This window comes from Manihot esculenta, chromosome 8 (genome assembly GCF_001659605.2).
Source record: "Manihot esculenta cultivar AM560-2 chromosome 8, M.esculenta_v8, whole genome shotgun sequence".
Lineage (NCBI taxonomy): Eukaryota > Viridiplantae > Streptophyta > Magnoliopsida > Malpighiales > Euphorbiaceae > Manihot > Manihot esculenta.
This window is the reverse complement of record NC_035168.2, coordinates 34603504-34620680: the sequence shown is the minus strand read 5'-3', so window position 1 is coordinate 34620680 and position 17177 is coordinate 34603504. Positions and strand designations below refer to the sequence as shown.

Sequence of the window (17177 nt, the reverse complement as noted above, 5' to 3'; positions counted from 1 at the left end):
GTTCACGCCACTGCTAGTTTGCCCACCACCTTACAACGCCTTTGTCTTCTTGCCCAGATGACAAAATGGGCATGCTAATGCTCAGTGATCAATTTATTTTTTATTATTTTTGTTTAATTTAGTGGTTTCACATACGAGTTCAGTAAATAATTGAAGAAAAATAAAACTAAATTGAGTTTAAATTTAAAATTTTCAATTAATTTGAATATAAATTAAAAAATAAGCTAAATTGAATTTTTTTTTAAAATGCAAATTGTTAAATTCAGCATTTAAAAAAAATACAATAAAATAATTTTAACTAGTCATTTTGCTCGATCATGCATTGAGTGGATTATTTATTTTATTATTTTAACATAATTTTATATTTAATGCTTATTTTTCTAATTTTCCAAAATCATATTATAAAACTATCTTAATAATAGAATCCTTTAGTAAATATTATACCATTATTTTAATCATTTACTTAAAACTTTTTCATAATAACTATTATATTTTTTAACTGATAGAGGTATAAAAATATTTCATTTAATTCTAAATTTTAAACAAATTGATTTATAAAATATTTTATATTATTACTAAAATCAATTGATTGTTACTAATAAAATAAAACATAAAATTGAGAAAAAAAGTTATGTGGCAATTTTTTAAAATATCGTCATTGAAAGAGAATAAGTATACTGATTAAATTAGTTGGCAAAATAAATTAGTCTAATGTAGACATGGGTTCAAAATTGGTGGTTCAATTTATTTTTTTTAATCGAATTGACATCGGTCTGATTTAAACCAATTCAAGATAGTTTTAATATTTTAATAGTTTAAGTCTGATTTTAAAGCGGTGACGATTTTAATTTTTTACGATTCTGATTTCAGTTTTGATTAAATCTAAATTATAAATAATTAATTCGATTTTAATTTGAAAAAAAAATAAGTTTTAAATATAATTAATATATATTTTATTAAATAAATAAATCATAAAATATATTTATTTACATTATATAAAAAATAAAATAATATTACATTTAAATGTAAATAATATTTTTTATAAATTAAAAATAAATTTAAATTTAATTATTTGATAATTTAATTTATTTATATATTAATTTTAAGTGATATAAGTTTTTAAAATGATTTATTTAAGAAGTAAAAAAATTAAATCGGATTTGAACTACTGGTTTGAATTAACCGATTTCAGTCCAATTTTAATTTCAATCCGATTCTAGGTATAGTTCATAAGAGTCAGAAATGTATCTGACTCTCCTAGTTTAAAGTTTTGGTCCAGTTAAAAAACCCGAACCAGTTGACCGGTCCGGTTTTAATGTAATAGTTAAAACATCTAATTTGAGAATTTGGATCGGGTTTAGTGGGGCCCATTAAAGTTTTGGGCAAGAGCAGCCCAAAGTCATGGCCTCAGGAGTTCGCGCGTCTGTACTCGCAATAGGCGGGAAAGAGTCTCTCCTGTTTTTGTAACCTAAAAACCTCCAAAACCTCAATTCCAAAATCTGACCCTCTTATTGAATCTTAACTTTCACCTGCAATATATCATTAACTATCAATGGGTATTAAGGTCAGTTTGAACCTCTGATCATTGTTTATTCCTCGCAATTTAGCGCCATTGTAAGGGTTTTTGAGTTTTTTGGTTTTACTATTGATTAAATGATTAATGTAGGGTTTAACGAAGCTATTGGCGGACAATGCCCCGAAAGCCATGAAAGAACAGAAATTTGAGAGCTACTTTGGACGCAAGATCGCCATTGATGCCAGCATGAGCATCTACCAGTTTCTTGTCTGTATTTATCTCCCATTTTATTTTAAATTTAATTTATTTTAGGGAATATATATGTTTATTTGGAGTTTTAGCTGGAATCAGTGGGCGTGGGTTTGAATGGTTGCAGATTGTGGTGGGAAGAATTGGGACTGAAATGCTAACTAATGAGGCTGGCGAAGTTACTAGGTCTTTACTATGCAATTTCCCTCTCTCAATTTCTCAACTCTTTGGTTAAAATAGTGTTTTGTTATTATTATTATTATTTTAAAATCTCTTGGATGTTTGTTAACATGGGTTTTTTTTTTGTTGGGTCAATGTTGTAGTCATTTGCAAGGCATGTTTACTCGGACAATCAGGCTTCTCGAGGCTGGAATAAAGCCTCTGTACGACTTGCCTCTTCATTTTTCCTCATTTTGTTTTTCTATATACGAAACAGTCTCTTTTACTTGAATATCATTTGTGAGGTTTAGCTTCTTCTAAATCGTTTAGTGCATGTGCTTTCAGTTACGTGTTTGATGGCCAGCCTCCAGACTTGAAAAAGCAAGAGCTTGCAAAGCGGTACTATTACTATATATGCTTCCTGTTTTTCATTTTTGTTTGTTCATCATTTTGTAATTTGGAAAAGTTTATAATGGTCAAAGAGTAATGATGATCTTCATAAAAAAAAAAAACTTGCAATATAGTTACTCAAGAAGGGCAGATGCTACTGCAGATTTGGCTCAAGCTGTGGAGGTATATGTGTAGTCCTATCTTCCATAGTTGCACACTTTTCTTTTGGATATTTCATTTTCAGTACTGTTTTGTAATTGTAGGCTGGCAACAAGGAAGACATTGAGAAATTCAGTAAGCGGACAGTGAAGGTCCGTTCTTTACTCTATTTTCAGTTCCCCCACTAATGGTTTCTGTGATCTCCGCAGAGATCACTTTGATTTTCTTGAAGGCTTGGATCACTATCCTCTTTTAGACAAAGGTTTGGATAACAAGATAATTTCTACCACTACTTCTGCAGGTGACAAAGCAGCACAATGAAGACTGCAAAAGACTTTTAAAACTCATGGGAGTACCAGTAGTTGAGGTATTTATTATTTGATATACTGATTTGCGCTTTAGCATGTGACATAAATATGGCAATAAAAATGTCCCATATTTAAAACTTTATACATTGTATGCATCTCTGCAACAATGATATAAAAATATATTGAGGCTTGTGACATTTCTTTTTCTGTTTCTATAGGCTCCTTCTGAAGCAGAAGCAGAGTGTGCTGCACTTTGCAAATCAGGGAAGGCATGTACTTCTGCTTCTGTACTTGGCTGCTTTGAGTTCCCTATATGTGCATGGCATTCTGTGGGTCCATTTTGTTTCTTATGTCCGAAGGGATTGAATTTATCCTTTTGTCTTAGACTTGTAGTTGTGGGCTCAATTTTGTTGGAGAAATCAAAGTAGCATCATTCCTTCTCCTAAAAATTTCCTGAATTTAAGATTGTCTTCCTTGTGTTTTATTTCAAATTTTTTTTTTGTCTTTCAGGTTTATGCTGTTGCATCTGAGGACATGGATTCCTTAACTTTTGGAGCTCCTAAGTTTCTTCGCCATTTGATGGATCCCAGCTCAAGAAAAATCCCAGTTATGGAATTTGAAGTCTCAAAGGTGCTCAGAACTGTGTACACTAGGCAAATTTATTGATATATTCATCCACTCTTCTTACAATGGTTTTGTTTCAGATTTTGGAGGAATTGAACCTTAGCATGGATCAATTCATTGACCTGTGCATCCTTTCTGGATGTGATTATTGTGATAGCATCCGAGGTATTAAAGACTTTTAACTGTGGCTGCCCTCAGTAATCTTAAACACTGGTGTATTGATGCATTCATTAAGCATTGCCATGAAAAATCCATGCTTCAGGAATTGGCGGGCAGACTGCCTTGAAACTCATTCGTCAGCATGGTTCTATAGAGAACATATTGGAGAACATAAACAAAGAGAGGTGATTTTATCTTTCATCTTTAATACTGTCATTTTCCAGTGATGGATGTTTCTTGTATTTCAAATGGTGAATGAATAACAAAACTAGACTTTGTATAATTTTTCTGCTTGTTAAAAGTGATAAAAATTATAGAAAGCTATAATTTATGGTCTATTAATTTTCAGTCTAGGCTGGAGCATTTTTTGACATTTTATATTCCTTTTTTGGTTTTTCCATAATATTTTTTTAGTGATGTTGTTTTTCATCTTGGCAAAACAGTCGGCTGGCTATATATGAGTTTCTTGGACCTTCCATGATTTGTTTAGTTTTTACACTTTTAAGTATTGTCACATTAATTATTGCATATGGCAATAGCTGATGGTTTCTTGGCACTTGGATGTTCTGATTATGAAATTTATTGCGATCCATAATATTTCTGTTTCATTAGTAATTCTAGCTGAAAGTTATCACAATTTGGAGTTTATAGGTTTTGTAGAGTGGTCATAATCATTTGTGATGGCTTAGTGTCTTCAAGGATTTGTTACTGTTTCTGGTTCTTCATTGATCATTTCCTGCATGTTCAGGTATCAAATACCAGAGGATTGGCCATATCAAGAGGCTCGACATCTTTTTAAAGAACCAATTGTCCTTGCTGATGAAGAGGAGCCTGAGCTTAAGTGGAGTTCCCCAGATGAAGAGGTGATATATTTTCTTGGATATGAACATGATGGACATTTTACTATCTTTATAATGGGTTGTTGGCATATTGGAAGTTTCTTCTTATAATTTTGCAGGGGCTGATTAATTTCCTGGTGAATGAAAATGGTTTCAATAGTGATCGGGTGACAAAGGTGTGTGCCCTTAGATCATTATTACAAAAATCTTTGTGCTGGATTTCCCTGATGGGTTCTCTGTTTAAGGAAATGTGGCATATTATTTATTGGTCTTCATGTGTAATTTAACAGGCAATAGAAAAAATTAAAGCAGCTAAGAACAAGTCATCACAGGGCCGGTAAGTAATGTTTAGGTTGTTGCATGTTAAGTATTGAATTTTGTGAGAAATATTTATAAATTAGAAACTAGTTTGTCAGTCTCATCCCCAGTCTTTTACAAGTTATTATTTGTTTGTTAAACTTTCATAAGTTTTTTCATGTGGTGCTTATTTATGCCAGCATTAATATCTTGGATGGATGATGCACATGATATTCGAAGCTATATCTCTTGTTGGCTATGCCATGTCATCTCTCCTTTTCATCCAAAAGAGGAAAAGATTCCATTTACTCTCTGTCTGTCTTCCCCTTATGGTTCTTGGGGCAAGGAACTGGCCTACCTAATTGGCACAAGCCCATCTTAATCAATTTTCTTCAAGGTTTTGCACTTCTTAGTCATGCCTAATGCAGTGAATTACTAATGCTGCCTTGGGAGGAATACAAGGGTTATAGTTGAGTGGCAATGCTCACGTGAGAGAAGAGACTCAGCATTATTGGATTCGGGAGTAAATTCCATAATTCTGTGATGAGAATAATTACTGTTGGAAACTTAGCTTTTGGTAGAGCAGCACCCTCCACCTCCTTCTTTCCCTTCTTTTCTGGTGTTAGAGGGTAATGAACCTCCTTTTTGGTCTTCCACCATTTTTTAAAATAATTTTCAATATCCACCATGTGTTTATGATGATAATTTTGTGTGCTATGCCACCTTTCCTGTGGAAGTTTCTGTTTGCTGCTGGCAAGGCAGTTGCCTGGTTTAAATATGTTTTCAAGAATACTAAATGGTACAGATGAGTGTGCATGTTAACTACTATTTTTTTAGCTCTCATTTTCTGATTTACGGATGTGAAACTAATTGCTCGGGTCACACATAGACCATATTCAATAACTTGTCAATGCATAATGTTTGCATTGCAAAATTTAGAAGCTGGGATGAAATTCCAACCCCTTGAAACTCTAAATTGATATGTAATAATCTCATTTCATTATTTCATTATAATTATGCCTTATTTCTTCTTTTTTTTCCTACAGACTGGAATCATTCTTTAAGCCAGTTGCCAACTCATCTATACCTATTAAACGGAAGGTACTACTACTATCCTATTTAAGTATTTCAAGTATCATTCAATGGCATTTCTCCTTGTGTATGTGTTTTACGGTTAATGCTCAATTCAGTCAAGTCTCTGTCTCAAATTAGCCACCTGGATCTTGTTTGCTTTCTTTTCTGTTTAGGAATTAGGAATGAACAAAATGTCCTCCCTTTTGGTGAATTATAATGCCATATGATTGTCTTTGAATTACAATGCCAGACGATTTTGTCTTCTGCCTACATCATTCTAGATTTCCTCTCATCTTCTTTGCTCCTACCATTCTACTTGGTTTTAGATTTTTATTCTATCAGCATATGCTAATAAATTATGAGATTTTAAAAGCACAATTTTTGGTAATATTGATAGCCTGGATTTAGCTTCTTGTGTTGTACTTGATATTGTGGATGGCATTGTAGTGGGGAGCTTGCTTTGTCAATAACCTTTAACATTGGGCAAATTCAGATAAAAATCATGGTGTTTTGAGGGCAGGGCAGGGTTGTTTTTGCTAGACCTACCTAGGTGCCATCCTAGCAGAGTGGCGTTTTGTGTTTACTGCTTGGGCCTGATGGTTGCTTATTCTTCCTTCACATTTGCATGTCATCGAGTTTTTTCTGTCTTCTCTAGGTCTAGGCTGATTATTTATATAGTTTCTTCTTTTCTAATGATTTAATTGACTGGAGATGGTGTGTATGTCAGTTCTCTATGCATGCATGTCTCTGAACTTCCTTCTTCTGACCCTTGTTACCCATTCTTTCTTGGGTATATCTGATAACTTGTGGCAACTCCCAGGAAACCACGGGGTTTCATTCCTCAGCTTATTCTGCTCTTATTTAGCACTGTACAATTTCACATCTATTCTAATGCTACATAATTTGCTTCTTGTTATTTATTTTTTAAGTGCTGCAAGAATGCACAGATTCTTTTTTGAGAATAAATTTGTTGTAACTTGTATAATAATAATCCTTGCCCTGTGCTTCTTATGATCCAAGTGTAGAGCTGATTACTACAATAATTTCTTGGTAAGCTGGATTACAGGAAAGTAAATATATGCTTCTTGGTAAACTGGATTACAGGAAAGTAAATGTATGCTTCAATCTCCTAAATCAGCAATCAAGTATGAAATGTTTTATTTTCAAGTTTGTAATTTTTCTGTTCCCAAGGTCATTGGCAGCTTAGGTCTGCCAATTGTCTATCTGGGATCCAAGCTCTCCACACCATCCAGAGGCGTCTGCTTCGGTGCATGAAACAGAAAAATCCCTGGACCCATCTGCATTTACGCTGATCCACCTTGCTCAGCGCAGTTGTCATATACTTGCAAATTGCAATTACTTTCACATGGAAAATATATTATCAGTGATGATTCTTAATTCTCTCTAGAGGTGTGTAAATGGTAGAGAACATATTGAAATAGAAAGTACAAATGTCTAGATCATGGAAGGAATTAGTCGATTGCTGCTACTACTCATTTTTAGTTTTCATTCTTTGTCATTCTCATGACAGGAAACACCGGATAACAATGCTAAAGAAACTAGTGCCAAGAAGTCCAAGGCTGGAGGTGGTAAGAAGAAGAAATAGCTATTTGGCATTAGAGCCTCATCAACGCATGGATGGTAATCAGTTAAGAAGTGTGACATATGGCAATTTATTTGCCTGCATCATTTTCTCTGTGGTGTGGGAATTCCAAGTTCCATTTTGTTTTATGCATGTGAAGGGTGTTTAAGCGAGTAACGGCTGCCGTTTGATGCCAGACATGTTATTGAACAATGTCATATTTCCTATTCAGTACAGTCAATATTTATCGATTTAGCAGTTTCTGCATCAGACATCTTTCTCATGCCCAGGATGCAGGGAATGCACGCTGATTTATGTTCATTAATACTTTATGTAAGTATCAATCTGGAAAATTGCAAGGTGTATAATGATTTAATCTTTTTAGATTTGTGGATCTTTTAATTGATTAATCTGAAGAGTTTTGCTTCTGCTATTTATGTACTTGAAATACCGTAAAAGCAAAGCTGCTATGCATGTTTTGGAACCATTTAGTTCCTGAAATTTTGAACCAAATCTATTGTACAGGACAAATTTTTAGTTACAATTTAGCTCTTGAAATTTTGACTGCATTAGCTCAGAATATTTTATTTAATAAAAGTTTTTAAGTTTGAAATGGTTGATATGATATATTAATCCAAGTTTGATTTAACAATTGCATCTAACTCAGTACAATAGTTGCGATAAAAACGTCTCAAAATTAAGAATAATAAAGTTTGTGATAGTTAGGAAAGACTATTAAATATCTTTGTTAACTATTTTGAGTTAGATGAACAATGAGCCTAAAGGTTATTTAGCTCAGTTTACATCGAACCGTTACAGCAAGCTTACGATGTTGCCCCAAAAAGTATTGAGTTAAATAAGTTCCAAATAGGCTCACAACCAACTAAACCTAGACTAGCAGAGCATGCCCAAAAATTTTATTCTAGAAAACTTGAGCCTCAACCAAAGATAGCCAATCTCATTGAAACTCCAAAGAGCCCACCAGCAGAGCTTAAATGGCAACTTCATCTTGCGAGGGTCAGGCGGTTATTAGACGGACTAGATAACCCTTGCGATAACAGATAACTGGCAAAAAGGAAGGGGTTCAACTTATATCCGTACCCTCACCATGCAACCCCACTAACTGGCAATGAGTCCTCTCTAACTCCATATGTTCGCTGACAGAAAAGAGACCGAATGCCTCAAACAAGACGGTGGAGAGAGATGTCTATCTGTGAAGTGAAGGAGAAACCATCGATCACTTTACATAAAGGAAAAGCGAAGTGGAAATATTATTTATTTGTCCTGGCATTACTGAAGAAACGCAAGCACCATTGACGAACTTCAAGCGGGATAATACCAATTCATACAAGGAAGTGCATTACTCAAGTTGCATGAACAGAAAATGGTAGCATGATGCATACGAAACCATTCTTTTTCCCTATTTAGACAAGAAGCAGGAAACGGTAGCTTGGCATCTTGCTTTAGGCAACGATTAGCAGACAAACTAAATTTGCTCATTGCAAAAAATACAAAGACCCAGCCAACAATGCATTGCAAGGGTTTAAATCATGTGGTACATGGTTATATACCCTACTTTTTTTTAGCCATGTTTTTCTCGTCACTTTTAATAACTGAACGTTGCATATGAAAGCTTCCCTTCGTAGTTACTTAGTTTAGTGCTGCTTCTTCTTGGCATCATCAATGTGGAACATAAGCTGCAAGATAACCAGATCTCAGTATGCATATACAAGAGAGTGAGAGTGAAACTTTCCATGTTGATGACATTTACCTTTGTCCCAGCATAAAATGTAAGAAACATGCCACCCAATATAGGCAATCCTACAAGACACAGATATTGCATCGTAAGTGAAGCTGTATGTGACCGAGTATAACAACATTAGAAATTTGTCTTATAAAAGAGCTTGGCGTTGATTTACCTTCTCTTGTAAGAAATTGTGAAATCAACCAATTAATGCCCGAGGGCCCAATAACATAGCCAACAAGATTTGCAACCTGCATAATAAATAGTTAACAAAGATATTGTGCGCCATGTCAAGAAATACATCTTCAATATTTTGTTACTCTATTGAGACAGGAGAGTTAAGGAAATCTGCAAATCCTTCAAATTAATTCCATCTCTTTTATTGTATAATCCGCTTATTCTCCTAAGTCCAAAGAGCAAAAAGCAGCTGTCCTTTCATATTCTGATCTTTGGCAACAATATTCTACATGAAAAAACTAGTACATTATGATACCGAGTACGGCACAAGAATTCATAGTTCAACTGGCCTGCATTTATGGTAACATTCTGCTCAGGTTCTTTGATGCAACTATTTGAAATGAGCTATTTATGAAAGGTTTGTTCGTGTCTCCTGTATGTCAAGCATCTAATAAGACCATTTCTAAAAGTAAAAAATGCAGCTAGAGCTAAAGTTCAAGTTTTAGCACTCTCCTCTCACAAAAGAAGCCTCTTGTATAAATCCTAATTTTGAAAAATTTTTGATGTAGGTTTAATACAGTGAATCATATACCATTAGACAAGTGATAGTGACAGCACCAGCAAGCGCACTAAATTCTCGGAAAAGAAACTCTCCAAAAGTACTTTCTGCCTGAAAACATAGCATAGATTAGGAAATTAATGGATTAGATCACAAGCAGATTTCAAACTACATTCAATAAAAGAGCAAGAGTATTGCCAAGTCTTTTAATAGACCACCTGTAATCTTTTTGCCGCTGATTTCACCACCATTTCTGGAATAAAGAATAAACATGTCAACCATGCCCACGAAAGGAGTTTCCTGAGACCAAAGGAGATGAGGTGGGTAAGAACTACAGCATACAGAAAAATGATTTAAAAGGATAAAAAAAAGATGGAAGCCAACGTTACCATTCCAGATCATGCCAGACAGCAACAAATGTGAAAATAACCCATATATTGAGTAATTTTCTATTCGTACCTCCAAGAGGAATATACATGTACCTAGAATCATTGTAATTCATAAATCATAAATCTCAATGGGAACTACAAGTTTGGAACCAAAGGTAAAAGAGTCGAGATTTGCACCTCACAAGCCATTTATTGAATGAAGCATGCCAATTTTTCCAAAAATTCTCCAAGTTGTAGCAATTATTAATGCATTTTGACATGTTCTCTGGCGCCTCAATGCCACAAATCTAAACAAAACAATGTCATTCAAAACAACTTTCTCCTGAACTTAACGCTTTTTGCAGGTTATATAAAAATTGAAGATATACTGACAAAAAAATTAGATTAAACTGCCAAGAGCCTAGGCTAAGATATAATTCAAGTCAAATCCGTGAAAACACATGTAACTCAACAAGTACCAGGGACCAGAAACGGAAGTAGCGCCAAATGAGGTAGAACTTTAGCCACATGAAATTCAAGACCTGTAGCGGCACAAGTAATTGACATCAGATAAGAACTAAATCTATATGCATATATGTACTGCCAATATTGCACAATTCACTTGTAGATCTAACAAAAAACTTTACGTAGTGCCAATATTGCACAATTCACTTGTAGATCCAACAAAAAACTTTAGGCAAATAAGCCTCTTGTCATCATCATGCGGTCTAAGGGCAGGCTAAGTGGATCCTGATCAAAATCACTTTTCTTATGAAGCTAGGTCTTTAAGCATTTTTTTTCTTTCATTTCATATTGTACTAGTCCCCACTAGTTGGTATACTTGTTTCAAGCATGAACCAACGTGTCCTTCACAATATCATTTCATATTTGGTACTGGCTCACGTCAGGATGTTTCTGCCAATTCATCTAAGTCCGGTGATTTAAGCATTGCGTTTGATTTGGTAAGCTACAATTATTAGAAAATCTATCTTACACACACCACGAGGGGCAAGCTCCACTTTAGAAGAGGGAAGAGCCCAAAGTTGAGTTCAGGTGGTTTGTCTTCACAACCCTAGCCTGGATAGTTTGTTGTAAGCTCAGTCTCTCACATCTGTATTACGTTTAGCATTGTAATTAACAACTTCATCACACTAGTCCATGACCCCAATAGTACAAGAAAGAGTTGACAAGTAAAATTTTTTGAACATACAAAAATGATCCCGCTTAGCAAATATCTCATCTCAACAATGCATATATGAAGAAATTGTAACATTAGTGAAATCATCTTACCCCATATCCTATGATGAATATGTCTACAGGCGATAACAATTTCCACAGGCCACTGGTTAGAGGAAAAACAAACATAATTAATTTACAATTTAGAAGGGACAGATCAAAACTTAATACCATATCATTGAGTTGCAAAAATTCTAACCTGATTGCAAAAGCATTATAGTGAAATACATGTGTCAAAAGTTCTAGTAGAAGGAAGCTGAATATCCAGCGTAACCCATACAAAGACACATCTCGGGCTGCATAATTATTCTGAGGCATATCTAACTGCAAGGAAGTTTAATTACGTGAGTATCCATGAAATATAACTAATAATGCACAACTAAACTGACTAGGACATTAGCAATAAGAGAAAATATTGCAATTTGTTCCACATTTTTCACTACAACCACAATCTACAAGTCCAGAAAACTAGCTGAAAAAGTGCAAGTGGAAAAGATTCTCATACCCAGCCAAATAAAGAAATCTGAATCCATTCTCTAGAATAATTCTATTGCAGAACATATTTTATGCATAAACTACAGATTGATCACTTATGCAGCAAAAATAATAATACAAAGAAAGTAACAGACCTGTGAGACATAGGCATTGAAGCTTATAATTGGCCCAGCAATATAAAGTGGAGCATATACCAAATAAGAAATGTATATGATGAAGGACAAATTATCATTTGAGCCACTTCTCTCCTGGGTAAAACAAATAAAATCATTAAATACTAGGGAAAAAATTCCTGATGATACCAACAATTGGACAGTTAATACTGTAGCAGTTTGGCTCATGCTTAAGTTGAAACTAACCTGTAGAAATTGGTAGCATGTTTTTCCAGACTTACAGGTATCACAACGTTGCAGGTGCCTCTATCATTAGTTCAATAAAATATCAGTGAAACTAGTTTCCGGCAACATGAGTACTTAAAATATAATCTGAAAGGCAAACAATGAAATCCGATTTAATAAAATACCCTATGCTGTCAAGAGGCCTGTGAAACATAAAAATATGGCTGAGTGGGGCAGGTTACAAAATGATATTTATTTTTCAAGACGAGTAAAAATGAAACAAGTTGTTGATGAAACATCATAAGCAGAAATTAAGTACCAAAGGACAACATTGGGCACATTTTTCACAACATTATTTTCCCAATGGACAGGGTAAACTAACTTATCTGATTTTATTTAGAGTAGTTGAGGACTATGGAAGTGGTAGCACAAATAGACACAGATAATAAGGACACGAAATATTACCTTTTGATCAAAATGAGTATCTAGATTTGCCCAATGGTAATCATATCCGAAGCTTATCATGCGCAAAACAACTGTCAGAAACAGAGAACAACATTCTTCAATGCAACCAACTGCGAAACTCGTTTTTTTCCCTAACTTGCATAATGGACCTCAGAGTAAATTTGGAACTAATAATGAGGCAAGAAAATACCAAAGTTAAAGCAAATGTGCCACCTAAAGGTGCCTCGAAAATTGTCCAAATAAGCCCACCTTTGACTATGCAAAAAGGGAAGGTAAGGTTAGTGAAAAAAAAAAATAGAAAGAAAAGAAGTAGCATAATTTCTTGTGCTAAATGATGAAAAATAAATGCTAAGGTATAAGCATGTACAACTCACCCAAAAGTGGAGAATGAATATCCTTCATAAACACGATTACATAGAAGAAAAAATATGTTGAAAATCCAAAGTACGAAAGAGAAGTATGGGGTTCGCGCAAATATCTGTGGAAATGCAAATCTAGTAAAATATGGCACAAATTAGGAGCAGGGTAACAATTTTTATCAATGGTACCATAATGGCATAACCAATATGAAGATAAGATTCTAATTTTAAGAACCAGCAAATAACATGAAACTCAAACATCTGCAACCAGAATATCTTGTTAACCCTTTTGTGGACCTCAAAAAGTACTCAACTAATCACAGCTGTAAAGATTATGCGCATTTAGCTAGGATAGTAAAAAAACCACTCTTTAATCAATTTGACATGGTTAGCTAAGCAAGCTGAACATAAGAAAGCATCCTAGAAAAGAAAGAAATTTTGTAGTTCACGAAGTAAAATTAAGAACATCATTGATCTCCCAACAGATGAAAGTATATCTGTTATGAAAAGATAGGTCAACATTGACTAAAAGAATATCCAAAACTCATTGAAAACGCACCTTCACTAGAAGAAAGTTGACTGAGGCTATGGCCAGTATAAATACAGTGCTACAAAAACAAAAAAGAAGAAGCTTAGGACCAAACAGAAAAAACAGAATAAAACAAAGGAAGAAAAGCATTTTGATGGAAAAGAAGACACACCAAGCTCCATGAAGATATGATAAGTAGACCAAGGAAATGAAAAGCCAAACAATGGACATCCCCTTTGCTTTTAAGCACAGGAAAGCCCTTAAGAAATTGGCCAATGCAGCAAAAATTCCAAAAACAACAGTAAGGATTGGTAAGTTTCCGCGAAAGTTTCTCCATTGAGCATCAGAGACATCCTAAGTGAGAAGAGAAAAAGCAAACAAGTAGACTGTAAAAAATCATAATGAAAATTAACAAACACCATGTTTAATTCAATTCCAATTCCTAAAATTTTGTGGAATTCAATTGAATTCCATGTTTTCTGTATTTGATTTAAAGAGAAATTAGAATTCAATTCCCATGGAATTGGTTATAACTAAAACCAATCCCTTAGAAGTTTTGATAGAATTTCAAATAAATTCTACAAAACTTATATAACAATATTTTGTGGACTAAAATGCCTATAACAAAACATTTTCTCTCAATTATCATATATTTACTAATTAATTAAATAAATAACTAAAAATTAATAAATAATTAAAAAAATTAATGATTACAAAATAAATTATTAAAAATTATTTCAATAAATAATTACACTTTTTTAAATTTTTATATTATTTTATAAATATTAAATAACCAACCACCTACCTTAAACCTTTACCTTTGAGATTTTCTTGAATAAGTTGGATATAATAGAAACTCTCTTACACAAGTGAGTATTGTGCAAGTATATGTTGATACCAACTCTCATATTAATTTATTTTGATTTTATCAATATATTGTTATTGGGTTTATATTTTTAGTTATTATTATTATTGCCAAATAAGATTTTTTCTATAATAGAAAAAATATATATATATATATTAATCTTAAGGGTAGTGTGGGGGGGGGGGGGGGGGGTTTAACATGGGAATCGAGAGCAAATAAATTTCAATTCTGAAATTAAATTAAACAAAAATTATATGAGATTCAATTGAATTATGCATTATAAGTTATATCAAACCAAAATGGAATTCAATTGAACTCCACGTAATTTACTCGTAGAATTGAACCAAACACTATGAGAAGAAGAAAAACTTCAAAAAATTAATCAAAGCAATTACATTGAGACGAGGAGGAAGAAGCCATCCAGGGCGTAAACCATAAAGCTTTGCTTGATGATCTGTGTGACAGTTTGATAATGCAAACTACAATAAATAAAAAAAGAAACAATCTCTAAATTGAGATAAAGCGAAGAATAGGGAAAATAAGGTAAGGAAAAATAGGGAATACCGTGAGAAAGCTGAAGCGATCGAAGGATGATGAAAGTGTAGAATGCAAGGAGATAGAGCACCAAAATGGTCAGTTCTCTTCGCTTCCATTCCTTCTTCATCGCCGCCGCCGCCGCTCAGTTATTGTTGTATGACTAGAGGAAAGAAGTCTCTTCTCTGTCACCAAAATCTAATGGGGAAATAGAGAAGAGCAAGAGTATAAAGCCTTCCGATGACCGACTGCAAATGCTCAAATGAAAAATGTGGTTATTTCAATCGTAGTTAGAAACGGCATCGCATTTTCTAGTCCGATTGGGCCAAACCGGATCAGAGATCGGGACATGTCCGGTCCAGCCAGACTGAAACATGCCATTTCTTTTGAGCCCAAATCTTAAACTTTCAAGCTGGGCCAAGCTCTAAGAAAGACAAATGCAGTCCCAAAAAAAAAAAAACTCCAACAAATATATTTAGATAAATTATATTTTAATTTTTAAATTTTAACGTAAATAACAGATTAAATTTTATATTTTTAAAATTGAACAAATGATTCTCTATATAATTAATTCGTTCAAATTATAAATTTTTCTATCATAATTTTATTAGTCAATTGGTCAAAAAAAGAATAAATATTTCAAAAATCTAAAATATTCTCATGAATACTTAAATTTTTTTTAATATAGATAAAAAATTTTATATTGTATAAATTATATTTTAATTTTTATTTTTAGTATAATTAACAAATTAGTCCTTATATTTTTAAAATTAAATCTTTAAATCTCTCTATATTTAATCTATTTAAAATTACAGTTCTTTGATTGTGAATATTAGTTTAAAACTAGTGGATGGTCAAATTTATTCTGAAAGTATAATTTATTGCTAAAATACTTTTAATAAAAATTTACAATTTACCTAAATGTTAGGTGATACCATTTAAAAATAGCTGAAATTATAAATATTTTTTAAAAATTTTGAAGTTATAAGTACTAAAATATTTTAAGAATTGAAAATTGAAGAACAAAAAGTATTAAAAATAATTAAATGAGATATTATAAATAAAAGTTAATAGCGATTTAAGTATTATTTCAAATAAGAAATGAAAAATCAAAATGTTTAAATTATAATAAATGATAATGAATTATTATAGATAGATGTAAGTATATGATTTTAAAAATATAAGTGATGACCGCTGGATTTCTTCACCCCAGAACAGGGGCGTGACCGCAGCCAAAGGCCCATGATACAGAGGCCCACGCACTTGATACCCCCCAACAAGCCTGGCTCATTCCAGCTTCCGGGCCGGGCTCGACCAAGCTTCCTCACTCAGTCCAGTCTGATCCCTGACCAGCAGACCCCTCTCAGGCCCAGCGTCCAGCCCAACTCTCGGCCCAGCCCGGGGTCCAGAACAGTACTCACCAGACAGCCTGGCAGATCCGCTCGAACGTACGCATGAGGAGAATCAGAGGCCGTTACGCATGTAACAGGCAGCTGATACCCTAGTACACCCGAATCTGTATGGCAGAGACGCGTGGCCCAATCCTGGAGAGACCTTTACACGTCACCAGCAAGCAAGACAATGTATAAAAGAGGAGTCCCCTCCTCAGAATGTTTTAAGCTTTATTATTCAATACAAAAACCCTATTCTATTGGATCTCAGATCATCAATTGGCGCCGTCTGTGGGAAACGACGGAGATCTTTTCATCACCGGAGTTTTCACTCTTAAAGAAACCCACTGAGATCCACGATGGCTAATCACCAAGAAAGTAACCTTAACGTCCCAAATGACCTAAGCTCTGCCCAAGAGGGGCAACAATTCTCCTTTTCTAGTCCTACGGCATTAAACAACCAAACACATGTTCCTCTTAATCCCTCGCCAAGTTTGGCAGGGAACACTCCCGCTGTCACCTTGTCTAACCAAGATCTTCAAAACATGGCTCTCCAGTTACAGAATACAGCCCACTGGTTGGGGCAGATAATGCAACAAAGAGGCCTCAACACCCCAGCAAATACATTTCCGGTTGTAGAGGAACCTCAAACCAATGACCCCCGACCTGCACCTGACCGTCTTCAAACCAGCAGCCGCGATACTGAAGAAAGAGGGAGAAGAGCCGGCGAAGAGGAAGGACCGGAGGCCCGAATCCATGGG

General features: G+C 34.1%; 2 protein-coding genes across 8 annotated transcripts; one reads left to right on the top strand and one right to left on the bottom strand.

Annotated features, from left to right (window-relative positions):
• Positions 1-1404: 1404 nt before the first annotated feature.
• Positions 1405-7789, top strand: LOC110620217 (flap endonuclease 1). 6 transcript variants are annotated; one of them, XM_043958977.1, is made up of 18 exons: positions 1405-1564; positions 1667-1783; positions 1893-1951; positions 2089-2148; positions 2270-2323; positions 2449-2497; positions 2578-2625; positions 2775-2840; positions 3000-3050; positions 3292-3411; positions 3486-3570; positions 3668-3749; positions 4307-4427; positions 4523-4579; positions 4694-4740; positions 5747-5801; positions 7306-7415; positions 7517-7789. In XM_043958977.1, the coding sequence occupies exons 1-17, from the start codon at positions 1553-1555 to the stop codon at positions 7378-7380; spliced, it is 1158 nt and encodes a 385-aa protein (XP_043814912.1). In that variant the 5' UTR covers positions 1405-1552; the 3' UTR covers positions 7381-7415; positions 7517-7789. The 6 variants fall into 6 exon arrangements, with proteins under 6 accessions (XP_043814912.1, XP_043814913.1, XP_021619544.1 ...); XM_043958978.1 differs by having other exon boundaries at positions 7306-7422; XM_021763852.2 differs by having other exon boundaries at positions 4313-4427; positions 7306-7789.
• An 815-nt stretch (positions 7790-8604) lies between these two features.
• Positions 8605-15287, bottom strand: LOC110621764 (membrane-bound O-acyltransferase gup1). 2 transcript variants are annotated; one of them, XM_021766052.2, is made up of 19 exons: positions 15056-15287; positions 14887-14945; positions 13799-13980; positions 13657-13705; positions 13113-13216; positions 12929-12993; positions 12739-12809; positions 12295-12354; positions 12070-12183; positions 11640-11764; positions 11495-11546; positions 10684-10746; positions 10403-10512; positions 10226-10318; positions 10055-10136; positions 9870-9947; positions 9276-9351; positions 9128-9177; positions 8605-9053 (listed from the first exon to the last, which is right to left on the bottom strand). In XM_021766052.2, the coding sequence occupies exons 1-19, from the start codon at positions 15153-15155 to the stop codon at positions 9012-9014; spliced, it is 1575 nt and encodes a 524-aa protein (XP_021621744.1). In that variant the 5' UTR covers positions 15156-15287; the 3' UTR covers positions 8605-9011. The 2 variants fall into 2 exon arrangements, with proteins under 2 accessions (XP_021621744.1, XP_021621745.1); XM_021766053.2 differs by having other exon boundaries at positions 14887-14970; positions 15056-15193.
• Positions 15288-17177: the final 1890 nt, after the last annotated feature.

Coding starts and splice junctions, on each gene's coding strand:
- LOC110620217 (XM_043958980.1), top strand. Junction 3,051..3,291: donor CACTTTGCAAATCAGGGAAG/GCATGTACTTCT, acceptor TTTGTCTTTCAG/GTTTATGCTGTTGCATCTGA. Junction 3,571..3,667: donor TTATTGTGATAGCATCCGAG/GTATTAAAGACT, acceptor TCCATGCTTCAG/GAATTGGCGGGCAGACTGCC.
- LOC110621764 (XM_021766052.2), bottom strand. CDS start 15,155: ATGAAGAAGGAATGGAAGCGAAGAGAACTGACCATTTTGGTGCTCTAT. Junction 10,137..10,225: donor GTCTGGCATGATCTGGAATG/GTAACGTTGGCT, acceptor CTTTGGTCTCAG/GAAACTCCTTTCGTGGGCAT. Junction 9,948..10,054: donor CAGCGGCAAAAAGATTACAG/GTGGTCTATTAA, acceptor CTATGTTTTCAG/GCAGAAAGTACTTTTGGAGA.